Raw genomic sequence first — 27,709 nt, 5'->3', positions numbered from 1 at the left:
CAGGACAGCATCAGTTATCTTCATAACAATTTATTTACATTGCATTTGTTCTCTATTTCTAATAAACAATAAAAATTGGTACTAATATCTAAAGTGTTTAAATATAAAAACTGTAAAATAATCAGCTATTTGACCAGATAATACATTTTATTCAGAGAATGCTCAGTCCATTAAAAAACCTCTCACCTGTCCCAGATAGGGCTCATAAATGCAGATAGTTTTACTTACATAAAATGTTAAATGTTTCATCATCTGTTTGAGTCTTTCACCCATGTAGTTTAAAAACAGTGACATTGAACATGAATGGGCGCGCTCATGCACGCCGTCCAGCCAGCTGACAAATGACTTGAAAAAGGAGTGAAGAACCAGAATGACAGTACCCTTCTCTGTTGGATATGAGGGTTCACTGAATGGCTTTATGAGAATGAAAATGATGTCAATCATATGCTGTGGCATTGACAGTCTCATGACGTTAACTATACTGTTTACCCGCAATCAGCGAGCGAATTGGTGGGACCCTGCTACCGTTGCTCAGTCCCCCTGCTGTGCATGTAGAAAACATGTACACATGAAAGAGGAAGCAATCACAGGTAATAATTTACTCATCAAGTCAACAGCGGGTCATTCTTATACTGCACTCTGCGGTGATCGGCTAATATATAAGCCACATAAGTCATCTGTCTATCTTGCAATTTAAAGGGGATGGAGGAAGATATATAAAATGATTAGAATTAGGTAGACAAATTTCCTCCTCATGTCAAGTCAAGTACAAAAATAAAAGGTTTTTTTTGTCAAAGTTGATAATTGGTTTAAACTAAATAAACAAAAGAAAAATTTAAAATCTTTTTAAAATCTGTACAATTTTTCACATCTTTACAAAATGTTGCTTTCCTGCATTGTCGTATCAGAACAGGTATTTTCGACAAGAGTCTGATCCACACCGACACTCCACTCGAATCCTCTTCTTTGGCGAGCTCGGGAGCCCTGCTAGACTGAAACTGGAGTCCATTTTGGTGCTTTCTGTGTCAACTGGATCAACTGGAATCAAACAGATGCCGGAAAGGGTTCAGTTGAAGAGGCAGCTTCTAATGACTGTTAAAAAGCAGCTTAACTGCTTGAACATAAACTCACCCCCCATATAGATGGCAGCTAAAATTATGGTAAAAATGATCGTGTGTGATAGTATAATTAAGGGTCAATATATATGTTATACAATACATTACTTTTTTTTTAATGGAGGCATGTTGTGATTTTTCTGTTGTTTTCTGAAGAAGAAGACACCATTGACTTCAATTGTATTTGATTCTGTTGCAACAAACTTGCAGTTGAGACTCCAGAAGTGTTTTGGAAACACTTCACCCACCCCTCCATTGGCATAGTGGTGAGTAGATAATGAATTAATTTTTGATTCCTTTAGGTCTACTCTGTTTTTAAGAATAAAATACCTTGGTTTGGTTCATACCTTGGTTTCTTTTTTTTCGGAGAGAGGGTGTAGTGTGTCCGTGAGAAAAAGCGTGAGGAAAATGTCTGGGTTTTATTAAAGCACCACAGTTTGGAACAGTAAAGAGAAGAACATTAAAGAACATTGACTTGGACTTGACCTCACATAAAACTGTATAAACAAAAAATAACCAAAGATTATGAAAGTGGTGTGTGTGTGTGTGTGTGTGTGTGTGTGTGCGTGTGTGTGTGTGCGTCCCACTGTCTCAATGTCCAGAGTTCAAAATCAAACCGTAGACATCTGGACCGTGGATTTGGTTCAGGCATCATTACAGCCCTAATGGTCTTCTATCCCACACCCACTTCACAGCCTGGTGAAGTCCATCTTGCAGATGTTAGTCCTCTTATTTTTAGTTTAAACTTTTAGTGGGCAACCTTCGAACTGTCCCAGTCTGTAGGGTGCAGTCTTAACTTTTGAAAGAACCTTATACTACAACATTCTTTAGCTTCAAGTCCGTCTTACAAGTGAATGTTTGAGACATTTGTTAAAAGATTTAAACTAGTTTTTATATTACCCATTTGTCAATAATTAATTTTCTGCAAGGGTTAAAATCAAATAAGTGAACACTGAAATCACAACTGATTTTGATGAAGGAATTATTCAATTGGAAAATCTTTACTGATTCACATTGTGTAATTTGTTGATGGGACGAAATCCTCGATTTTGAGACCTTACACTGGTGCAGTGGGCCCCAGGTTCCTCATGGTGCAGGATAATGCCCGGCCTCATGGCCAGAGTGTGTAGGCAGTTCCTTGATGATGAAGGCATTGATGCCATTGACTGGCCCTCTCATTCCCCTGACCTAAATCCAATTGAGCACCTATGGGACATTATTTACCACCACAGACTGTGCAGGAGCATCATGCCCAGATGTTGTCGGGTGTGCATACAGAGTCACATTATGAGTTGCTTTGATAAAAGTCACACAAGTTGAATCACCCTGTGATTTCATTTTTTTTCTTTGATTTTCAGTATGAATCCAGTCCTCATCAGGTTGCATAAAAAATTTGTCCTCAACAAATTATAGAATGTAGATCAGAAAGATTTTCAACTTGCATAATTCGTTCATCAAGATCTAATGTGTGATTTAAGTGTTCCCTTTTTTGGAGCAGTGTACATCAGTGTACATATATTAGGGCCACGATATTAGGAAAACATGATAACATTGTTGAATATCGCAATGGCGATCTCCCGTTCCATCACATCCGAAAGGTGCTCTATTGGATTGAGATCTGGTGACCGTGGAGGCCATTGTAGTACAGTGAACTCATTGTCATGTTCAAGAAACCAGTTTGAGATAATGTGAGCTTTGTGACATGGTGCATTATCCTGCTGGAAGTAGCCATCAGAAGGTGGGTACACTGTGGTCACAAAGGTATGGACATGGTCAGCAACAATACTCAGGTAGGCCGTGGTGTTTAAAGGATGCTCAATTGGTACCAAGGGGCCCAAAATGTGCCAAGAACATATCCCCCATACCATCACACCACCACCACCAGCCTGAACCTTTGATACAAGGCAGGATGGATCCATGCTTTCATGTTGTTTACGCCAAATTCTGACCCTACATCTGAATGTGGCAGGTGAAATCAAGACTCATCAGACCAGGCAACGTTTTTCCAATCTTCTATTGTCCAATTTTGTGAGCCTGTGTGAACTGTAGCCTCAGTATCCTGTTCTTAGCTGACAGGAGTGGCACCCGGTGTGGTCTTCTGCTGCTGTAGCCCATCTACTTCTAGGTCCGACGTGTTGTGTGTTCATAGATGTTATTCTGCATACCTTGGTTGTAACGAGTGGTTATTTGAGTTACAGTTGCCTTTCTATCATCTCGAACCACTCTGCCCATTATCCTCTGACATCAACAAGGTATTTTCATCCACACAACTGCCGCTCACTGGATATTTTCTCTTTTTCCGAACCATTCTTTTTAAACCCTAGAGATGGTTGTAAGTGAAAATCCCAATAGATGAGCAGTTTTTGAAATACTCTCTAGACCAGCCCTTCTGGCACCAACAACCATGCCACGATCAGTTCCACAGACTTGTTTGTAGTGTTAATAAAGCGTGCTCTTAAACATTGAGAAAGAACCAAAGCAATAGTCACATATCTCTTATAATATAATAATAATAATATCGAATAATAAAACTAAATTTAAAGTGTGACTGAAGGACCGTTTGTCCTCATTCCCACTTCTCTGTCTCTCTGCCCCCCACACATTTATTTATTTTTAATACATGTCAATAACTGTTTCTGTCTCCCACAGTCCCTCTCTCTCTCTCTCTCTCTCTCTCTCTCTCTTTCTCTCATCGCAGATATAACAGCACTGCAGGACAACAACTATTATTATTATTAACAACATTACTTCAGTCATTATTTATTATATGAATTGTGCCTGTCATCAATAATAATCAATAACTTCTTTACACAGTATCTTGTTTACATTTTAACTAGTCAGATCTGATACCTGATGGTGCTCAAGTGTTCCTGGTCTCTCTCACCTCTCTCGTGATGATGGACTTCGCTTCATTCAGCTGATGAGAATCCTAAAAATTTGTTCTTGGCCCTGATACAAATCCTTGAGATGGCTTTGGGACCTTTCTAAGTTTTTCAGTTTAATTGAGAGACCTGATTCTTGACCGTACGAAAAAAGGAAGAGGATATAATAATTTGATATGATAATTATAATATATGCGTCCATTCACCTGACAAACTCTAAGAATGCTTATGGTTACAAAGGACATGATTTTAAGATTCAAGATTCTTCATGTAACTGACTGTTCCCTAAAGTCTGGTTAAAGCCAGTTTGAAATAAAGTTCTGCTTAAACCATAACACTTACTTTGCATTTTGTAGTCAAAGGTGAGCTCCTCTCCTGCCCGAATAGCCCGTGTTGAAAATAAAGCGATTCTTGGGAGCCTCTCATCAATGTTATCAATGAACACATTGAAAACCTGCAGATTTGGATTACACTGTAAAAAAAACAAAAACACATGTCAGGAGACTGTGCTTTAGAATACCAAATAGGTCTGCACAATATTAAGAAAACATGCAATAACATTGTTGAATATAGCGATGATTATATGACTTGCAATAAATAAACAGTGTTTAAGTCTTTCTGCTTTGGTTTCACTGCTAACATAGACATAGATCAAATCAAGGTTATTATAGTTTTGAAATTGTCATTTTTTATTTAGTTTTTCAGGTCGCTTTTTTATTTCAGTTTAGTTTTAGTTAGTTCAACAAGTGATTTTGTAGTTTTAGTTTAGTTTTTATTTTGAGGAATTGACTAGTTTCAGTTTAGTTTTTATTTAGTTTTAGCCTTAGTTTTTCCAGGCATAAAGAGAAAGCCTTGACTTGTAGAAGCTGAAAAAGGAAGAAACAATGTGTGACACCAAATATGGTTTATCAAATCCTTTAATTTCATTCTTTAACCATCACCTGCAGGACAGGCAGTAATCGAGGGAGAAAACGAACCGACAACGAAAACAAAGCTGAATTTATCTCCAATTCAGTTTAGTTTGAGTTAGTTTTGCATTGTTCACTGTAGTTTTTATTTAGTTTTTGGTTTTTTTGTAATTGTCGTTTTTATTTTTATTTCAGTTAACTAAATAATTTTTTCATTGCTAGTTTTAGTTTTAGTCTCAGTTTTCATGTAGACACCGATAAAATAATGAAAAGCTTTATTTACATTCTAACAACATGGTTTTATTGCAAAAACGTCACCCAGGGAGCTTTGCACAGCTCCACTGAGTTCATACATGTTTGGACTGATAAAAAAAAATGTTTTACAGTTTAACCAGTCTGTCAGTGTAATTTCGCCATGCTTCATTGTGTAATGGCATTAAAGGCATTCTATTGTATTACTGCTTCGCTCTGTGTCTCGGTCATTCACGCTGTGCACTGCGCTGACCGGGGCAATCCAAACAGAGCGTGCCGCCATCTCTTATAAATTCAATTGTTTTTACCCTGTCTGAGTTCACACACACTGTTTGTGTGTGAGTGAGTGTGAGAGAGAGAGGAAAAGAGCAAGCTGGACGACTGATGGATATGCCTTCTCTGAAGAAATATTTAACTGATTAAGAAAAGTATCGACCATTATTTGATGATCAGATGATCAACAAATCAACATTTAAACTTTAGGGAGTCAGAGATGTCAGCTGAGTCTGTGGTGGTGAGAGAGAGAGAGACACAGTGGGTGCGCTGATACTTTTCTGTCAGGTTCTGGGACTATCATAAATAAGCTACGCAATTCTTTTACATAATCAACCACTCAGTGATGAATTTCACATGGCACAAACTTGATCAGTAAAAGCTTCCACAGAACTTCGTCAATTCTGTTTTCTCTCTATTCTTTTCTTCCGACAATGTTTCAGTGACAGAAAAACCTGTCACCGATCTGAATATCTTCCAGGGCAGCAGGGCTCCATCTGATTGGCCGAATATATTGACATGTGTGAATGCATGGCACATGGAGCACCTTTTATTGCAGTTCAAGCTGTTATTTTTCAATATGCATATGGCTCATGTTGATATCCCGACGATGATACATTTTAGATATATCGTGCAGCCCTAAAACCTAACAAAAAATAGAAACTGCATTCTGAGCTACACATACACCTGACTTGTATTTCATTGCAGACAGTATGAACATAAGATTGTATGTTTTGTCTGGTCAACTTTATTTAATTTGTAAATATACATTCATTCCTGCCATTCAGGCCTGCAACACATTCCCAAAAAAGTTAGGGCGGGGCAATTTAGGGCTAGTAATGAGGTAGAATGATTAAAAGATAATGTGATTTGAAATAGGTGATGTCAACAGATGACTGTGATCATGATTTGGTACAAAAGCAACATCCATGAAAGGCCTAGTCCTTTAGGAGCACAGATGGACCGAGGATCACCAGTTTGCCAACAAATGTGTGAGAAAATTATTGTAAAGTTTAAAAACAGTGTTCCTCAAAGAAAGATAGGAAGGGATTTTGGAAATTTTACCCTCTATGGTGCCTAACATGATTAAAAGATTCAAGGATTTTCAGTGCGTAAAGGGCAGGAGCACAAGCCTGAACTGACTGTGTTCTCCAATCCCTCAGACGACACTGCATCAAGAACTGTCATTCATCTATAAAATATAACCACATGGGCTCAGGATTACTTTGGCAAACATTTGTCAAACACTACAATATGTAGTTACATCCACAAATGTAAGTTTACACTTTACTGTGCCAAAAGAAAGCCTTATTTTAACTGTGTCCAGAAGCACCGTCGACCTTTTTGAAAGAAATGGACGTCATGTGCTCCGGACCAAAGATGAAAAGGACCATCCAGACTGTTATAAGCAACAAGTCCAAAAGCCAGGGTCTGTCATGGTACGGGGTTGGGTCAGTGTCCTTGGCAAAGGTAACTTACACTTCTGTGATGGCATATTGATGCAGAAAGGTACATAGCGATTTTGGAGCAGCATGTGCTGCCTTTAAGACAAAAGCGGAGACAGAGACCCTGTATTGTTGCACACGTTAAGACTTTTGTTTGCAGGAAGAATGGGACAAAATGACACCTGAAACGCTTCATCCCTTGGTGTCTTGAGTCCCTAAATGTCTTTTAAGTGGCGTGAAAAGAAATGGCAACATTACAAAGTGGTAAATGCTTTACTGTCCCAACTTTTTTTGAAATATGTTGCAAGAATCTAAATTTAAATATGTTTGTTTTGAAAAAACAATACAATTTGTGATGTCAAACATCAAATAATGTGCTTTTGTATTGTTTTTACTGTAATACAAGTCAAAGATCTTTTATAAAACACTGTTCTCAGTTTTAATTTTAAATGTAACATACCGTCCAAAACTTTTCTGATTTGGGGTTGTAAATAATCCAAGAATACAAGAAATACTATTGATATCTATATCGATATTTAATGGCATATGAAACAGACTGTGTACCCAGAACATTTAATGTTACCTTGATTTCTCTGATCAAAAAAGGACAAAGATAACTCAGAGTCTTCTAATTTCTGACTGGTGAGACTTATTGTTGCAGATTGCAAGATATTAAGACATTAGCATCAAATTCAAGCATATATCACCAGACATTATAAATAGCGATCACGTTGGTTTCATTAAGAACATATCATCAGGCAATAAGCAAATGCTTACACATCTTAAATGCATGAACAGATTAGGTTCTGGTTGCAGCCTTCTCACTAAATGCCAAAAAGGCCTTCGACTTGGTGGAGTGGGAATTAAACTCTTCCAAAATTTGGTTTTGGGCTTGGCTTTTGTAACTGGATGAATATACGAATTTTAAATTTCTTAATGCATCCAGATCAAGTTCCTTCCTATTACACGACCTCTGTGCTGAGACAAACTATTTTACATCAATTAACAGATACCTGTGTAAAACTGTGAATCCACTTTAACAGGAAGATGGCCAGTGAAAAGGCGTAATACATATATTTGAGTACAATTTAGCAGCTGCCTTCTTAGTTGCCACCAGTATACTCTGTGCACAGTTTGAAGACACTTACGCTGTGGTTGACAAAGTGGGAGATGTTGCCTAGGTGAGCAGCATCCACTGTGTACACATCTTCCACATAGTCCAGGTCAAACAGGTATGTAGATCCTTGGCGGTCGTAAATGTGGCCCCTCCTCTCTGCTTCATCTGTTGTGATAATCTGAAGGAAACAGGACATTGCAGGATAATAGTGATACCACTGCTCTGAAGTCATATGCCAACATAAAAAATTAGCAAAGATTAATTAAAAAAACTGAAATAACCACTTAAACTATTTACTTACAGTTTCTACTATGTCAACCTGTCACAACAGTATATATATATATTTAAAGAGCAATCAGACCGATTACTTCAACATTGGATCCTAACCTCCACTCTGGGATATTCACTGCAGCGATTTCTCTCACACGCGCGCGCGCGCACGCACACACAAGTCAGACTTGATGATACACATTAAAATATTCTTGACTCTGCTGTTTAATGGTATCCGACGTAATTTGCTGTAGGTTGTTATATATGTTTTTCAATTGACAATTCTTATGGAGTGTGAGCATAAAAAATGCTGCTGGTCAATAATGAAGTGGATCAATAATCTGCTTCAGTTCCCTAAAATGTGCGTACATTCAAGTTTGTTTTCATATGCTAAAGATCCTACAGTGTGCGTGAGAAGTGGTGTACGCATCCTTCAGGCCCTTTCTTGTGTGTACGCAAAGGTTATAAATGAGGCCCCTGGTCTGAAGTGATTAGCCATTAGCCTTTTAAGTAGCCCGGCTAACTTCTCCGCTTCTCTTTCCTTTCCCTCCGCCTACACAAAGGCTTTTCCAGCCTGCCTGCTGTAAATTGTTGCTCTGACTTTGCAAGTAACATGTCTCAGCGACCAACATAAAGAATAGTTCATAGAAAAAGCCAATTTTCTCCCTGATTGTCTCATTTGCTATTGTACGTCATAAAGAGGCATCATTATTAAAATAACAAGCTAAAAACCTCTTGTAGGGGCTTTCAAAACATTTGAAATACAACCCTGCAATTTACTATGGCATTGAGAAGGTGCTACCTGCTCACTCCAAATATCTTTGTTTGATCATTTTAAAAACTGAATTTTTTAAGCCAACACAACTGACATTATGAAAAAAAAGAGAGAGAGTTGGCAATTGCAAATGGTTGCTATGGTAAAACATAACCATGATAGGTGCACAGTGAAAATAGTAGGGCTGCAACTAACAATTATTTGAAAATCGACTAATCTGTCAATTATTTTTAATCTATCAATAATTTGATAAAAAGACAAAAGATAAATTTTACCCTTTCAAGCAGTTTTTTCAAAAAGTAGCTTCTACTTCTAAAGACATACTAGACATCTGCAACTGAATTATGATACTCCAGTTTCAGATTCTGACTATTCATAATCCATGTTCAAGATGTCTTAAATTCACCTAAATTCAAGATGTCTTAAATTCACCTAAATTCAAGATGCCATAGATTAAGTTTAAACTAGTCAATATGGTGTTATCATAAACTTGAATTATGACTTGTCAGAATTGTAGATATCTGAAAGATTAGGATAAAGATCATAATACAATTCAACATAATTGCATTAAATCATTCGTTATTCATGATGAGGAATCCCATATACATGAATGACAAAAGTAGTTTGATTCTTACAATGTAATTACAGGTGTTAAAAGTTAGGGTTTTGAGAATTAATGATATTGTTTTGACAATTCAGAATGATGTTATATGTATATATAAAGATTCTTACTAGTCACAGTGAATGCTGATGATGCTTTTAACATGTGACAGACACAAAAATGAAAAAACAACAACAATATCTTCAGGTGAAAAAGCAGTGACACAGACGAAGATGTCAAGAGAGTTTGGGGTGATAAGAGCTGACACCAGTGTCAGTGTGTTGTCAAGAAAATCATGTGGTCCCTGCCTCTGTCTGATGCTCCCGGCTTATCCAGCTCTCAACTGAATAATGCTGAGGATTTGATACTGTTGTGAAAGTGTCTGTGCAGGGAACCTCCCACTGTGATGTGCATGTGTGAGAGACAGACCCTGGGTAAACTCTGTAGCCAATTCTCTGGATTTTACCCGCAGGTTATGTCTGAAAATGTTTACAGAGACACCTCCGGTCACACATTCAGCTCTCTGTCTCAGACACATTCAGCGGGACAAGCCATTTTAACTTTTTGAATAAACTGCTGGAAGGCTTAAAATGAAGCTTTTGTCTTTTTTATCTGATTAATAGTTGAATAACCCAAATAATAATCAACAGATGAATCAATTTTTAAGATAGTTATTCGTTGCAGCCATACTTTGGTCACAAAACTAATATGTGACATAGTGAGCCCAAACGATCCTTTCCGATGTCTTTCTGCAAAGAGAATATCACATCAGTAATATAGAAAATTATAGTAATTTTTCTCTACTTTGCCTTTAACAATGCAATTAATATTTTATATCTCAAGTTAACATAACCAATTACTTCAATAATGTTCACTTGCATGTTTTACTTTGTGCAGCATAAGGCAAAATATGCCTTTATTAAGTTAATGTTTACATTTTAGGCAAGTGCCAATCAAACTGATTTGGCTCTGATCTACGGCTCTTGTCTGCAACTTCCAAAACTAAAAAAATCATGTCATGTGAACTAAACATATCTCTTTACAGATTCTTCCTCACATTTTTTTTTTTATGTCTTGACATTTTCCATCAGAGCCAAAGAATAATAGTAAGAATTTGATTTTACTTTTCAAACGCTGCCCAGGTGTAAGACAAGTCAGTGCATCTAGCCCTAGGAGTTTTGAAGTCAGGTTACATCAGATACATTAGTAGAAACTTATAATGCTCTTCTATCTAATCTGAAACATGCACCGACTACAAGATTAATTTGAAAATAATACAATACAGGATATTATTAAAATGATAATGGAGGAAGCAGGGAGCAATGAGGCATCTCAGAAAACACAAAAGCTGGTTTAACAGAGGCTGGTCAACAATCGTTGAGTATTCCTCAACTCCAAAGGAAGCACTGACTTTAGACATCATGACTGTCAATGACAAGATGCTCAAGGCCAAACTGTTAAAAATGTGCTTACCTCTCCTACGTACTCCATGACAAATGTGTTCTTCCTGATATGCTGCAGTGTGCGGACACCCCATCCTCGGCCGTTCTCTGTCTTAAAGATGCACAGATCAAACTGGATACCCCTCTGCACCACTCTGTTGGAACAATCTTGGCCACAGCTGCATCGGGAGTTACACTCATATATAGGCTGTCCTGCCCGGATCCGGACCTGCCCCTTATCATTGTAGGCCATGCGGTGCAAGGAGGCCCCAGGGCAGCAGCCATTCACTGGCTCCTCTAAACAGTTCTTACACTCACAACCCACAGCCATCTCATCTAACACTATGCCCTGGCCTGCTTTGTAGTTGTTTATGTAGGTGAAGTTTTTTGGAGGGCCCTCAAGGTCCACTTCGTTAATGACATAAATGCGACCTGGGTGGTTGCGAGTCTGATTCAAATGGTTCTCCCAGCGCTGCAGACTCTGACGGAGTTGGGCTTTCTGGAGCAGGTTTGAGGCGACTTCCTTATCTAGCTTTTTAGGAATGCAGCGTCTCTTTTGGCGCCTCAGTTCCTCATCAAGGTCCAGGTGGAACTGCTTTATCAGTTTGGGGCATTTGAGGTTCCTCTTGGGTTCCCAACTCTTATCTGACTCTGGGAACCCCCTCCATTTAACCAGGTAGAATTCCTCCTCCTGAAAAACACAACTTTAATGAGGATCAGACACTGAATTTTTCCTGTTGAAATGTATACATCTTTTACCATGTCAACACAGTGAACAGATATCTAAGCTTCATTGTTTTGACAATTAACAGCCCCACATCATCACAACGGGTGTCAATGTTTAATATATGACAATTAAATATTATTACATGATTTATGTTTGCACTGAGACAAAGTTTATTTTCCCCTCCAATGAGTTCAGCAGAAAAAAAAGAACCTCAAGGTGTGGTGATTGACACACAGGGCTCTGTGGGGCGGGTTCCACCTGTCAGTACGGATTGATTAACAGGTGCTGAGTAGGTGTTAATGCCATTAGAAGAGAGGCCGAGCTGCGAGACACAAGGACAATGCAGGGAGTTGATCATGTAATGCACGTGACACGGAAAAAGGCAACACCAGCCGCCTACAGCGTGAGAGGACGGCAAAAGTCAGGACAGCAGCAGACACCCCGCAAGAGTCCAGACAGCAATGGCACGGCACACACAACACGCACAACACGCCACACCCGCAGGGTGCAGAGAGTAAAGAGGGAGACGCTTTGTTGGAGAAGCAGAGGAGATGCAGTAGTGCTGCTCAATTGTGGCAAAAAAAATCATAATCACTATTATTTTAATTCATATTGAAATCACGATTATTAAAAAACGATTACTCATTGATTTGAGAACATATGTGTTTATTGAAACTTAACACTGTTGTTTCTTTTTGTTTCACAATTTCTTGTAACTTTAATTGAACTGACAAACAAAAAATACATTAAAATAAAATATATATAAAAATAAATATCACCAACTATGTTTAAGTGCACAACCTAGAGCAGTTCAAACTACTAAACATCAATGTCAAACTTAAACACTTTTGAGGAAGTGCACTGCCTGGGCAATGGCCTTCTGCTGCTCAAGGACCCTGCCAATCATGGCCTGCTGAGATCTGCGTCTGGTTGGACATTCTGTCTTGAGAGAGTGTTCAGGTAGATTCAGAAAAAAAATGTATTTACACATTTATTATCATGATGATGATGATCATCATCATCATCATCATTATAATCTTCATCAATGTATCATTTGGCTGTGTGTGTAGGGGGGGGTATCGGAGTAGCTCAAATGAAATATCTTAATTTAATGATTTGTTATTAATATAAATAAATTACATGTCACACACAATCAGGAGGAAAGAAACCTACTCACCTATTACCAAGAGGAGTCTGTGCCCGAAGCACTGCAGCCTCATCCACCTACTGACTTCAGCCGTAAGCCTTCCGTTTGAGACATTGTCTGTGGTGACACAGAAGAGGTTCTCATCCTTTCAATCCCATGCCACCATCGCTTTCTTCAGGCCAATGGCGATGTTTTGCCCTGTGTGGTCTTCTCGGAAAATGCTGACATCTTCACGGTGAAAACCGCGCTAATATAATGTAGCGTAGGCCTGTTCGATTAATCGGTTTTAAATCTTAATCGCAATTATTTAGTTAGGACGATGTTAAAAAACGTGAAAATCATAAAAACGATTTTTCATTTTAACTAGGGTAATTAAGTACAGCTACCATTCATGTATCTGGGCTGCGCTGTGTTGCCGTAGTGACTTCCGCCTCCGTCCTCCACACACTGTAAACAAACACGTCGGCGTTGGATTTTTGTTGCCAAGAGGAAGAGCAAGTCCGTTGTGTCGAAGTGGTACGGCTTCGACGCTTCGGGTGGAGAGCAAAATACCCCGCTTTGTAAAGTCTGTGGCACTTAAAAACCATAGCACGGCTAACCTACTTCAACACCTCCAGAAAAACCACATACCGGAATGGCAGCAGTGTGTTGCAGAGTGGACCGCACAAGAGAACGTGGATGCGGCTACACCACCACCAACTCCGAAGCAAGTAACTCTGCCAGTTTCGTTTTCACGTGGTGTACCATATGACAAGACTGAAAGGAGGTGGAAAAATATTATGGATGCAGTCGCGTTTCACATCGCAGTAGACATGGCCCCGATATACACATTAGAAAAGGCTGGCTTCCAACATTTGCCTCATATGCTGGACCCCGCTACAAGCTGCCAGGCCAATGGGGAAATTATTTGCAAAATGTTCAATCAAAAAATTGCATATTTGAAATAAAATCGTAATCGTAAATCGGGTTTTGAGAGAAGAAAATCAGGATTTTATTTTTGGGCAAAATCGAACAGCCCTAATGTAGCGTGAGGCTTATATTGGGCTCAAAGTATGGCTTGGCCACAGGTCCGTAGTCGCAGCAAAATATCCCGCCATTGCATCTCTTGCAACTCTCTCACGACATTCCTGAAATAGTGCAGGCAGTGTACCTGCTTAAATGGTGATGCTTGTCCAAAGTATTAACCAATTTCTTGAACCCCAGGTTCCTAACAGTATTGATGGACACAAGTCTTTGGCTTGCATGAATGTGATGGCATCTGTGATTTCTTGATGTCTCCGGTAGATGGGTAGATAAGCTGTTGCATTATAAAGAGTGCCCTTAATGGATTACTGTGTTGTGGTGGCAGGAGTCAATGCTCTAGACTGTCATGGACATTGTACCTCTTTATAAGTCATTTATAAAACAACCTGGACTTTTAATTGTTTAACTCATAGTTTTTATTCTGTTTTTAACTTGTAGTCCTTTTAGCCGGTAATAAATTAACCTATTGGGTAAAGCTCCCTGAGCTGTACCAGCAGAAAACCTTTAGAAAAAATAATAATGTAAAATAAATGTTATTGTTGTATTCCTTTTCCAATTTTAATATATTTATCTTTATACTTCTAATCCCGGGCCTTTGTTGGTGAAAATAGGACTTAATTGTGTGGTGTGAATGAAGCTTTAAAGTCTTAAATCTTCAAGACATTTGTCTTCCCATGCCTACAAAAATGTAGATCAGACAATTTTCTTTCAGTAACAAAAAGGTGAACCAGTGTCAATCTTCACTGTGTGATATATTCTGTCCATGTTTGTCTCTGTTCAGCCATTTAGATTTCTGTGCAACTCAATAAAAAAAAAATTCTGATGTGGGTAAGTACTAAACTTCTACTTTGACCATGTAGAGGCTGCAGTGTCAAACAAGACAACTCACATTTCTACCAAACTTGAAGTGCCAAACAGAACTGTTTACTGCACAAATGACAGCACATCAGATCCAGACTTCCTGCTAGAACACTGACTTGTCAGACTTGCAGTTTTATGATAGAATGGATGATTCACAAGGCCGATGCCTTGTCCAATGGCATGCTAACTTTTAGATTTACTTTTACAGAAACGGTTTAGATATTATTTGTTGTGTTTGATGGATAGTACGCTAATAGCTCTTTATTAATTGAAAGCACAATATTCAGTCAACATAGATCGTGTTACTTTTGACATCATCACAGTGTGTAAATCTACACCCTGAGCCGCTGCTCTTTCTATAGCAAAAGTATTCAGAGAAGTTCAAGATAGTGAACATTTCTTCAGGCAAAGGTCTGGAACATATCAAATTCAAACTAGCATTAACATCCAAATTAAATAAAGTATAAGCATTAACAACAGGCCTCCATACTGCTCGTGTGGTGTCATCCAAGTGTATGCAAACCCTGACAATTATATTTGACTCGAAACAAATAATAAACTAAATGTCCTCTGATAGCCTCCTTGGAGGTGCGTTGTTTACCCCTGAGACAAGTGTTTTGTGGGCTCAAACATTTTATACATTTTGTGGGGACAATATTATGTATTGTTCCAGAAATTATTACAATAAATTACACTTTTAATTCTTAACAATATTCAGTCTCACTTCAAATTAGAACAAAAACTCTTCAATTTAATAAAACATTAATAAAACAAACACATACAACCAAAACAATAAATAAAATCGATTCTCTTGCTCCTCCCTACAAGAATTGCTCTTAAATAAATATTATTTGGCACAGGATATATGTTATCAGCTCGGTAAACTGCATGGGAATGTTATGATTTAGGTTTGTATTACATTAGGTTGGTATTCCATGTTTCCTCTTTGATTATGTGTGCGTGTGTGTGGGTGGTCATCTCTGTTGCTCATCACACATAAACTGACCATCACATTTATTGTGTTAGTAAATGATGGTGTTGGATCATAAATCCAGGTCGTTCCAGTCACTTTAACCCTGATGTCCTGGCTGTGTGAATCTTGTGTTGAGTGTGGCAAGTGAACTGTGTGTGCACAAAATGTTGGGATGTTTAAGTGCATGTGTCTTGCTGTGGCTCAGTAACAGCAGGTCACTTTTTCAGTTCTAGAAAGAAAGCTGAACCCAGCATTACTACAGGCCAAGCAAACAAATGCATTAACAATAATAATAATAACTTACCTTAGTCTTCTTGTAGTCACAGAGGAACTCGACCTCATACTCATTGACGTTGGCTCTGTTCACCCCAAGCTGTTTACAGTGGAGCCTCTCAGTGCGACATAGAGCCTCCAGCTCGTCCCAGGACATCTTACACGACACTCTGCAATCTGAGACAGCAACTCTCTTTAACCAAGTTTGTGTCAAATGCACTGTGGCTACAGCAAAATCCACTCTGTAGGCTTTTGGTTTAAACTGACACTGTTCACTGCTGGGACTACACTGTATGGATGCATTGTTTAATTCAGCATACATATTACCTAGAGAAGAAACAGTTATCTCAATAAAATCCAATTTCAATGTGTTAAGACTTTTTTTCTTTTCTGAGTCAACAGTTTCAAGCAGACGCCTCACTGAACTAAGAATGACGAGTCCAAATCCAAAAAATATACATTTTTTGAATCTAAAATTAAGAAAATTATTTTTAATTAGTGTGGTGATTTCAAATCAACAGAAAGTACTGCCTTTTGATTTTATAGAAATACTCACAAGGGGCTGGAACCATGTAATGAAAGTGAATGGGAGGCATATATTTTTTACTTCTACGTTTCTGCATATTGTCGTGGACAGCTGGACTGGACGCCCATCATATACTCACTTTCGTCTGTGTGTCTTTCTCTCTCACTTCATATGTATATCTCTCACTGCGATACTGCACGGTCAGGATGTGACACTACTACTCTATTATTACTAATGGTAGTATTGGTGCTGCAAAAAATATAACGTATGACATTATTACCTCCTAAAGTATCACTGTGGTTATTATTGATGTAACACATATAACATATAGCACCATTTAAACATGTATATGGCGCTGCAGGGCGCGTGGAGGTTGTCGGGTATAGTTTTGCCCGCTTACACACATTAGTCTGCTCCTACACTGATGAACCGACTTCACTAACTCGACCCTTCAGTCTTCCTCAGTTACTTCGCATGCTGCTAGCAATGGTCCGAACAAAAGGCGGAGAGTTCGCTCACAAAGGAGACCAAGTTAAACTGCACAAGCTACTGAGGACAACTGACTAGTCTTCCTGGAGACACCATGATACAGTCCGTCCGCTCTCTATCTGTCCCGTCAGCTTGACGACAAGAAAGCGTAAATAGTCGATATCTGTAAAGTGACTGTAGCTAAACCGAAAGCTATAGAACGGCAGATGAGCCCATGATGAAATATAAAGTCGAAAATAGAACTCTTTCGTTACCTTTCAAATATTCCGCCATGTTTTCCACACAGCCGCCAAAATAGGAAAGCTCACACTGGTGGGAAGGATCCTGCAGCAGAATGAACTGGAGCGGCTGCTGATTGGTCGAGCGTCATTTGTCAGCCCTCTCATTGGCTCAAAGGGAGTCAGGAGGGTGGCCGGAAGACAATAGCTGTCGTACAAGCTACTCATATTCACCAAGAAGTTACGAAGTTGGCGTAGTTGTGAAAGTACACCCGCTGTGGCACACCACTAGAGACCCGGATGTGTAGTTCATATCCTCCATCCTGTTGACCAGTGCCTTTAAATGGTCACAGAGTTACAATACGTGTCAGACATTTCTTTAACCTATCACGTGTGAATATAAACTTAAATTAAATCCATGTTAATTTTATATGAAAAACATGATATATGTGTTTGTAAAGAGGAATAAAGAGGAATCTTAATCTTAAATTGCTTTAAGTGAGTATGGATTATAACACATATTTGTGATCCTATTTTTCATTTGTAAACAGGGCTAGATATCACAGGGAGACAGGGGCGTCTGGACCCCCTATCCTGGGAATAACAGAGAGGTGTCCCCTGCCTTAAAACTGCAGATATAGCTATACAATTGTACAGAGACACACACATTCTTTCTCTCTCTCAGAGCAATGTGATCTCAGTGGTGTCTGGCCTCCTGTAAGTCGCAGCTCTGTCATAGTCAACAAAAAAGGAAGGATGTGTCAGACATGTTTTAAATCCACCACCCAAAGAATAAAACAGATTTACATTTAAGCAGACTGCATTTCGTTTGCTGTTTTACCTCACTGTTGAATCTTAAATTCAACCTGGGCCGCCATTTGGTTTGTTACATTTGTACTTTGTTACAGTACATTAACTTTTATTAAAACATGTACAATGGCTGCCATGGTGGATTTTGTTTATGATTAATTAAAGAAATGAGGACTTAATTACATTTTTTTTTTTTAAGATGTAACTATAGCAAACACTATATTAATATATGTTCAGTGTCTTGTAGGCTTCATAATATTTTGGACTTTTACACATTGACAGGAAAATATAAGATGTTTGCTCCTTCCATAAAACTGTTGTTGCTGCGATCCTTTATATCGATCTGAATTACAGAGCTTTTATTCAGTTGTGAACTTGGGTCTGAAGATTGTGTTGATGTTTAACAGATCTCTGAAATAGTCAAAATTAAATGTATGAGTTCAGTAAATCATTCAAACTTATACATTAGCCACACTCGTGAACAGTAATAAAGCAATTCAGTTTTATTAAATGAATTAAATTGACTCTAAAACCTTCACTGTAGATAAACCAGGAATGATGAACTCAGCATCATAGAATGTTTATAAAAAAGCTCTGCCCCAGAGCATTAACACAGGACAAGAGAACATAACAGTCACTGTAATCTGGAACTTTTTGAAAGCAACACTGTTGCTGTATAATATATAATTTGTTGTGTATGGAACAATTTTCAAACCCGAAATCTATTTTTTTTAAGTTAAATTATTTGTATTCTATTCTCATTTTTTTCGACGGAGGTAGGAATACTCAAGTCTAAAGCTGTGTTTAAATGAGGTTCACTCCAAGCCTTTGTAGATCAAGCAGGTACAATGTTGCAGATAGATAGAGGAAGGCACTGAACAAGGCCCAGGATACAAGGCCATCAAATCTTTAGTTTAACCTTCAAGTTGTGTTGTGTTTTATACAAAACTAAATAATAGTAACAATCCATAACCAAAATACATATAGGGATTTTTGAGATCTGCAAGCAGCAACATCTCTTGACTTTTATATAAAAGAGACCAAGTGATGAACATTGTATAGCAGTATGCAGTGTAACAGTTTGATGTAGATGTGAGCTGAGAGGTATTTGTGAATGCTCACCATGTGAGAATCAACAAACTCACATAATTTAGTATTAGGGAGAGATGTGGTTCAGTAACTTGTGGCCCTGTTTATTACAGTTCTCCAGGGTCCTCGGGGCCACTCACACTACCAGCCATGAAAAACGTAGTGGCCAATCAGCTATGCCTTATTCTGTGTTTTCTTTAAGGTCTTCCATAGTTAGTCAAATGGTTGTAACATCTTTACATTCCTCATAGTTCATATCAGCTCTGACAGTAATGTGTCACATCTACACCTGGCTCCTCTGCAAACCTGGCCTCCAGTGGATCTGGTCTGCCTGGATGATGACCTCTGGCCTGAAGAAAGGGAAAACCATCTAGAGGTGCATGCTCTATCCTGCACAGGATGTCCTCACTGTCACCGTTGTAACTGGGATCGGAGGCACTGACAAGATAACGGCCAAGTTTGTGCTGCATCATCACGTCATCTGTTTGAAAAGCTTTTTCTACCTGCTGAACATTGAGGGACCGCTCCACATCCTCCAACATGCTCTGCTCCACCTTACGGTAACTGTTGCGGGCATCTCCACAATCACACCATAGTGGGAGATCATTAGTTGGACCGATATCAAAAGAGACAGGTCTGAGCTGAAAAATTCAGTTCTTGTGAATTTTATAAATTCATTATCTCCTTTGTTGGACCATGCTATAAACCATGAGCTTTGAGTTTAGTGATTGCCTACATTAACAGAAATGCCTCCCCAGAGTAAGAGACAGACAAATCATACTTTGTAAAGATGTAAATTTTGTAATCACCCTTTTCAAAAATGTATGTATCTGTTGTGTGAATGAATGTATAAAGAAGTATTGCATGTGTCAATAAACATGTGAATACCCAAAGTCAAGAACATTGTACTAATGTGTACAAATATTAGATGTTCATATACTGTACATGTATAACATAATCTTTAAAATTGTCTCTATGTACTTCTTTAATTGCACCTGTACACCAAATGTGGCCAATGAGTTTTCTTTGTTCTTTTGATACTTTGTCAGTTGTCAAACAGTGAGGAAGAGACATGTAATCTCGATAAAGTTAGAATAATGTAACATGAACTCTGTTGCATTCAGATAGCTATGAATTTGTAGGTGTTTTTTCCCATCAGCAAAAGTTCTGTCCCCAAACCACAACTTCCATGACTAACCCTGCAGACTGCGGAACCTGCGGACAGGTTATTTGCAATTCTGTCAGTGTAAACGAGAATCAAGCTTCTGCTCTTTAATTTATTATTTATATCATATAACATCAATAAAATGCTGACTGTTGACTTTTTGATCACCGAAACGTGGTAAGCACTATCGCCTAACATGAAGAAGGTTCTAGGTATGACCTCCACCACAGTCTCTCTGTAAGCCCTCAGTGTTTCAAATGACCACATCTGCAGTCAAAGACATTTCTGTCCACACTGGAACTGAGGTGAAAACTTTCATTTCTCCTCCAGACTGCATCTAACCCCCTCCCAGATTCCTCTATCAAGTCGAAGTCTTGACAGTGCACACTCCTTGAAGACCTGTAATGATCTGCACTCAGTGCCTGAGAAAGTTAAAACCCATCTATCTCACCTCCACACCGCTGGTCATGACTTGTCTGTTGTGAAAAATTAGTCACAAAAGTTGTTGAACACAGTTTCTTTTCTGCAACTGTTTCAGCTGTTGTTAGATGATCTGACAAAAAATGTCATCTGATTTCGTGTTTATAGAATTCTATATTTGTCACCCTAAAGCCAGATAATATAATCAATAATATTTTGATATAAATATGCTTAAAAATAAACAATCCCGGACTATAGTTTGGCTACAAAATAATCAGGAGGAGAATAAGCTCAGAGCCAGGCCTTGATAAATGATTCACATCACCACAGTTGTACTGTTCATCAGTCCACAGGACCAGAGTAAAAAAGAGTAGGATACTGGGAACAACAGACAGCTATAGCACTGCAGCCATCATCCAGCCACGGCTGCTGCGAAAGACAGGAGGGGAAGTTTGACATGTTATCAGCATATCAACCGCACACATGCAAGTGAGAGCACTTAAAAACTCAAATACACGAGAAAACAGAAGAAACCTTTAAAAATAAATTCATGCACATGCACTTCATTTTATATTGTGAGCATTTGTTACTTGCCCCAAGTTGATGCAGGTATATAACTGTAGCAACATCCACTAAAACAAACAACCTGCCTCTTCAGTGCTTCAAAAGAAGATGATGATGATGATGTCTCAAAAATATTTTACTCTTTACTGATTAATGCAGTTCAAGTGTGTTGCTCAGATGTTTATCAGGTTTGTACCTGTTGATGGCCACCACTGGTAGACAGCAGCAGCAGCAGGGGAAAGGATCTGGAGACACCTGCTGTCCAGACAAAGCAGCCAACAAACAAGCTTTCCCTCCAAAGAAGTCTGTGATCAGCTCAATGAACTTGAGCAAGGTGATGGAGGCATACCTGCCCACACATACACATTCAGAGACTCTGCAGGACCAGTGTACAACAGATGTGATTACAGTTTATGTCAAGACTGATTCACTCACAGTGAAGCAATGAAATTACATAGCAAGGATGAACATGGCACATACAGTGCTATAAGGGAAGAGAAGGAGAAAACCTAGGTTAAAAAGAACATTCTAAGATTCCGACACTTGGAATAAAGAAATTCAGCTACTTGATATTTTCAGAAGTTATTGAATTTTCTGAGTGGGTGAATAATGCCGGGTACATTCCTAATATCCACAGGTAGAGCTGTTTTCGTCTGGATGAGGGGATGTGGTGCAGGATGAAGCCCACTTCCTCCAGAAATACCCCCAGTAAAATGAGAGCGAGGCCAGCCAGGATGAGGAAGAGCCACAAGTCATCTTCAGTGGCTGAAAAAAAACTTAAAGTCTGATCACAAAATCACAGGAGAGTACTAGAGCCAGGACGAAATAGAAATAAGGAAGATTTTTTTTATTTTGCATGTAGAGAAGGTGACATTTTGAGAAAAAGGCAAATGTTGAGAATAATGTTGAACAAGGAGAAATATTAAATATGTATATATCAAGAATAAAGTGAATTTCAAGATAAAAGACATTTTTGATCAGCGCATTGACTGCTTTTACAAAATGCGATGTGTAGGTAAATTGGTAAAATTGTCAACAGTCAGAAACAGTTATAGTAACCAGGACATTCTTTCTCTCTTAAGGCATACAACTGTGCAAAAGATGCACCTGTTCATCTGAACAAGCAGTAAAGGGGTCATGACTGACAGTGACTTAAGCTGCTATATGTTCCCTCCCATACTTGTACAACACTGAAATGCATATGTTGTATTTGTAGTTGTTTGGGACAATCCAAAAATAAAGACCAAGACTCTTCTCTGTTGACAGAAACATGTTGTAATAAACTCATAACTTTACAACTGAGGCTCATCAAGTTGATTCTTTTATTCTCCACAGTGAACTCAGACTAAAAATTCAGCTGTCTTTCATTTGACATCAGTGTAGAAGGTTTTGCTTCATCACTCACTAATGTAAAGGACGACTTCTTTTTTTTGTATTGCTTTATTGCAAATATTCTGTTATCACGTTCCATACGTTGGTAAACTTACTTACTTTTTTAACTTTTTTAAATTTAATTTACATAATTCACATTTGAAAATTCACTCATTATCTCCCTTTAAATTTAAAAATAAAGAGAATGAAAAATGACAAGAATGAAAAATAAAGACAGAAAAAAATACACAAAAGTGATCAGTCCAACCAACCAACCTAAGAAAACCTAAAAAAAACACAAAGACCAGGGGGGATACCTTTTGACCTGTTTATTGCATGCACTAGACTCAATTAGAGTAAATTGCTATTTTACTTAGTCTAACTTTGGGGTACGTTTAATTCTATTTTGTTATGTGGTGGCAAAAGTTAATTTCTCCATGTCCAAAATTTGTTCTATTGTTGACAGCCATGAAGTAGGTTTTTATGGGTTTGGCTGTTTCCACATCCTTGTCACTTGCTTCATGGCAATCACTCTCAGTGTATTAAAAAGATACATGTCAACTGATAATATCTTACCAGGCAGGTTGATTAGTAATTTTTCTTTCTAATTTCAAAGGTTCTTTTAAATTGAATATATACCAGAGTTTTCTCCACATCTTTTCAAAAATAATTGGAGAGAATGTAAAGAATGTATGGAATAATTCTTAAGTAGCTACAGAGTGTATCAAAGAAGCATAAATCTTAATGTCTGTGAAGATTCTCATTCATCTCAGTCAGTAGTCATTCTAAAAATTATAATATTCATATTATTCACAGTTTGGAAAGCGTAGATACAACAGTATTTATTAAGAGCATTTCATTTGTCAAATTATTACTGTAATCTCTGGCTTTCATTTTTCAAGAATTGTTTATCTGCAGCTTCACACTTGGCAAGTTTATTGTTAAGGGCACAATTAAGAAAGTGCAGTGTCGAATTTTTTTGTGTGCAATTTGGATGATATTATGAATTATAATAAATAATATTAATATTAATACATTCTAAATAAACAGGCAACCAGCGCTTTGTAGCAGCAGTGGCTGGGACTCCTCAACATAAGTGACGTTGTTACATCATAACAACAGTCAGTTCATGACAACAGCAACAACTGATTCTGCAGTTGAGGGTTTCTAAACTTTGAAAAAACAGATGAACAAGAAGGCTGCAACCAGTATTACCACAGGTCAAGCCAACAGGCAGGTTTACAGTGGGCACTAAACTAGTCTCACCAATTGTCAAAATATTATATGACAATAATTCAAACAATAAAATATTTTTTCTAGTATTTATTAAGTTCTGCTTCATCTAAAAATATTATTCTGCCATTATTACTCAGCCCTGGTTACATTTAGCTGCTGTTAAAATAAAAATTAAATGTTTTATCCTTTCAGCAAAGAAAAATCAACACTTATTTGGATAAAAAAGCAAAAATATATTAAACTACATTATTTACCACTGACGATTTGAGAAGACATTCTCAGTATAATGCTGCTCCACATCAAACACACATACACACACAGGAACAAATTCATCACAGCCAGCTACAAACACCTGCTTTCACATCCTGGCACAGCAAAAAACCTTGTAATGTCCCTGAATCAGTTATTGAGGCAGAGGTGTACAGAATGATTCCCACAGACTATTGTCCTGTTATTTCCGTGTTGGTCTGAGGACCATCTGTCAGACTGTAGAGACAGGTGGAGATCCAAGTCCATCCAAAAGGCTGGAAATTCATCTGAGGAGAACTACTCTTTAAAAAAGAGGTTCATCATCAAAGCGCTATATAAATACAACCATTTACCATTTACATCAAAACAAAAATTGGATTTATATATGATTATATGATATATGATTATAAATAATTATATACGATTACATGTACAATCAATGAGCACTTCATTAGGAACCCCATCTTAACACCATTTGCTTGTAATTTGTGTCATGATTCCACAGTATGTTGGAAACTTTCCTTCTATTCCATATTGACATGACTGTATCCCATCATTTGAGCAGATTTGTCACCTGTTCTACCACTGTCACGGAATCTTACACTTCTTAATGTTAGAAGTAAAATATGCAGACATCAAATTTCGAGTGGACAGGACAAGATGGCCTGGCAGACACATCTCAAGGTAAAGACAGCATGTAAATCAGCATTAGTTTAGCAATAAATAATATGTGACTCAACCAGCAGTTGTAAACTGATATTTCCCTTTCCCTGAGCTCCCTTGCACAACTCATGTAGTTAAATGTAATGTTACATTACATTACATTTCATTTAGCTGACGCTTTTATTAAGTGACTTACAATAAGTGCATTCAACCATGAGGGGACAAACCCAGAAGAGCAAGAATCATTTTAGTAGATTAGCTTAAAAAAGCAAAAAAAAAACTACAAGTGCTACATGAAACTGCAATATATAAGTGCAACAAAAGACAACATTGGTTATTAGACATCATCTTCTTAACCAAAGTGTAGTTGGAAGAGTTGCGTTTCAGCTTATGGAAATGTAGGGCTCGCTCCACCATTTGGGAGCCAGGAAAGCAAAATGTTGTGATTTAATGTGACACCATGTGCAGGTGCTTAATTAAACTTACCAAAAGACCAGCGATTACTTTGCTCTTTATTATAGAGAAATTTCTTCCACATCACGTCACAAAGGTTTTCTACTGGATTCACATCTGGTGACTGGGGAAGGTCACTGCTTAATGAAAATATACATACATATCACTTTTTAGCACTTGATTATATGTGTGTGGATGTGCCCAGGCTGGAATCATGGGGCATTGTCTGATATTTATAAATCCTGTCACTGCTCTTGCTTTGGTCTTTCAGATTGAATGATTCACCCCTTAGTCTCAACCAACTTTAGTGAACCTCCCCTACATAGTGAACTCACTGTCATGGTCATGAAACCTGTTTAAGATTACTAAATGACATGTGGCAGTGTAACATTTGTATTGATTTTAAACAAACTGAAGCCAGACTACACAAAAACAAAACACAATATGCCAATCCTGTAGCCTGCATTGCAAATGTAGCCTTGGCAACTTTCATGCTGTTTGTTTTAGGTGTCACAAGACAGCAAACAGGGGAAGCAGTAAAAGACATGACTTACACCACATCAAGTTTGTCAACTCTATTTCTCATAACATGAGCAGGAGATGCTCCGGGTGAAAGCTGGTTCTCATCACCTGCTGCTGAATCTGTAAATCAGGTAGATCTGGACGAAGCTCCTTTATCCTCTTTTTGTCTTGTTGGGATGTTAAGGGAACATTTCAAGGGATAGTTCACCCAAAAATGAAAAATCATCATTATCTACTCTCCACTATGCCGCTGGAGGCGTGGGTGAAGTGTTCGAGTCCACTTAACACTTATGGAGTCTCAGGGGTAAGTGTTGCAACCAAATCCAATACAAGTAACTGGGGACTCCATCTTCTGACATAATAAAACAACAAAAAATGTCTCCATACTGCTCATGTGGTGTCATCCAAGTGTCTATAAGCCCAGATGTTCAAATTCAACTAGAAACAGCATCATTTACACCATGTGAGAGCTTGTGTGCAGTGTGTGCAACGTGTACAGAGTGTGCATGTGGACATGCGATCTTCATTTAAATGGGACGTCACACTTGTACAGTAAAGTAATATTGGGATAACAAATTGATACATTCATAAAGGAAAATACTGAAAAAATATTGAACTGTATGAAGTAATGAATAACAAATACAATTAATGATTTAAAAAAATATATTACGACTGCCCATGAAACTATTAATGAGAAAAAGACAAGTGTGAAGTCCTATTTACAAGCTCGCCTTTTATTTAGAAATCACTCTGACATGCTCGCCTGTAATGTAATGTTTGGAGAAAATGCAAACTGGGGAATGAGTGGAGGCGGACTTGACCGCAGTCCAGGCCTCCAAGCAGGCTGGATGACAAGAGGGTTCACTCTGTGCTCGGTCTCAGCACCTGGGGGCGTTTGTTGCGGAATGAACGGAGTGAACCCTCTTGTCAGTCATCCAGCCTCTTTGTCTCTGTGGGGGGAGGCGGGACCGCTAGCATTAGCTACACATGCTACACACACAGAGTGCAGCGAGTGAGCGTCGTGCGGAGCAACGCGAGGAGAAAAGACGATTGCAAAGTCAAATGCCACAGCCCTGGTGTGGGAATGTTTCGGCTCCAAACCGAATGAGCAAGGTTAGCCCATCAACACAGACGAGCCAGTTCAAAAGTGGTGGCAACGAAAAAAGGCAACCCAACAAAGTTGCATGCCCACCTAAAGCATCACCACCCGACCCAGTGTTCCCAGCTGGGGAAACAAAGTGCACCTCGAGATGCAGAGCCTTCGTCCCGACAGTCAACACTCACTGATGCGTTCGGTCGACAAAGTAAATATAAACGGAACAGCGCAAAATGGTGTGCGCTCATTGAAAGTGAAGTTCGCTACATCGCTAAAGATAAAAAACACTGAGAAATGAAAGTTTATTGTATTTCAAAGGGTGTCATTATTATGACATATTGTCATGTTGACAATAATATAGTTTATCGGCAATAATTTGTGTGACAATATATCGTCTAGCAAAATTTGTTATCGTCCCAGGCCTACTCTGACCCCAGCTTTCAATTGTGGTCCGATACGGGAATCAAAACCCCTAATGATTTATACAGTAATGGGACTTTGTCGTCGTTTTCATACTTGTCTGACAGAGCCTCATGTCAACCATATGCAACAACATTGATTCTATAAAGCCTAAAGCTCTTAAAGGGATAGTTCACCCAAAAATGAATATTCAATCCTTATATACTCACCACTATACCGATGGAGGGCTGGGTGAAAAGTGTTTGAGTCCACAAAACACTTCTGGAGTTTCAGGGGTAAACAGTGTTACAGCCAAATACAATATAAGTAACTCGGGACCACTTCTTCAAACATT

At 38.3% G+C, this 27,709-nt stretch overlaps 2 protein-coding genes across 3 annotated transcripts; both read right to left on the bottom strand.

The window, feature by feature from the left end:
• Positions 1–14: 14 nt before the first annotated feature.
• suv39h1a (SUV39H1 histone lysine methyltransferase a) lies at positions 15–17,504 on the bottom strand. Of its 2 annotated transcripts, none has more exons than XM_020089565.2 (6): positions 17,354–17,504; positions 16,116–16,261; positions 11,112–11,771; positions 8,024–8,170; positions 4,340–4,469; positions 15–1,038 (listed from the first exon to the last, which is right to left on the bottom strand). In XM_020089565.2, the coding sequence occupies exons 1-6, from the start codon at positions 17,370–17,372 to the stop codon at positions 905–907; spliced, it is 1,236 nt and encodes a 411-aa protein (XP_019945124.1). In that variant the 5' UTR covers positions 17,373–17,504; the 3' UTR covers positions 15–904. The 2 variants fall into 2 exon arrangements, with proteins under 2 accessions (XP_019945124.1, XP_019945126.1); XM_020089567.2 differs by lacking the exon at positions 17,354–17,504 and adding an exon at positions 16,750–16,887.
• Positions 17,505–19,473: 1,969 nt separating this feature from the next.
• LOC109630609 (organic solute transporter subunit alpha) lies at positions 19,474–25,678 on the bottom strand. Its single transcript, XM_069527224.1, is given in 7 exon segments — positions 19,474–19,857; positions 20,833–20,857; positions 21,105–21,230; positions 21,562–21,714; positions 21,801–21,874; positions 21,979–22,149; positions 25,673–25,678. Coding segments are annotated over 7 exon segments (939 nt in total).
• Positions 25,679–27,709: the final 2,031 nt, after the last annotated feature.

The sequence above is a fragment of the Paralichthys olivaceus genome, chromosome 6 (assembly GCF_024713975.1).
Source record: "Paralichthys olivaceus isolate ysfri-2021 chromosome 6, ASM2471397v2, whole genome shotgun sequence".
Taxonomy (NCBI): Eukaryota; Metazoa; Chordata; class Actinopteri; order Pleuronectiformes; family Paralichthyidae; genus Paralichthys; species Paralichthys olivaceus.
The sequence above is the reverse complement of the archived record's forward strand: the minus strand, read 5'-3'. Positions and strand labels throughout refer to the sequence as shown.

Coding starts and splice junctions, on each gene's coding strand:
- suv39h1a (XM_020089565.2), bottom strand. Junction 11,772..16,115: donor GTGACTACAAGAAGACTAAG/GTAAGTTATTAT, acceptor TGTGTTTTTCAG/GAGGAGGAATTCTACCTGGT. Junction 8,171..11,111: donor TCATGGAGTACGTAGGAGAG/GTAAGCACATTT, acceptor TGTTTCCTTCAG/ATTATCACAACAGATGAAGC.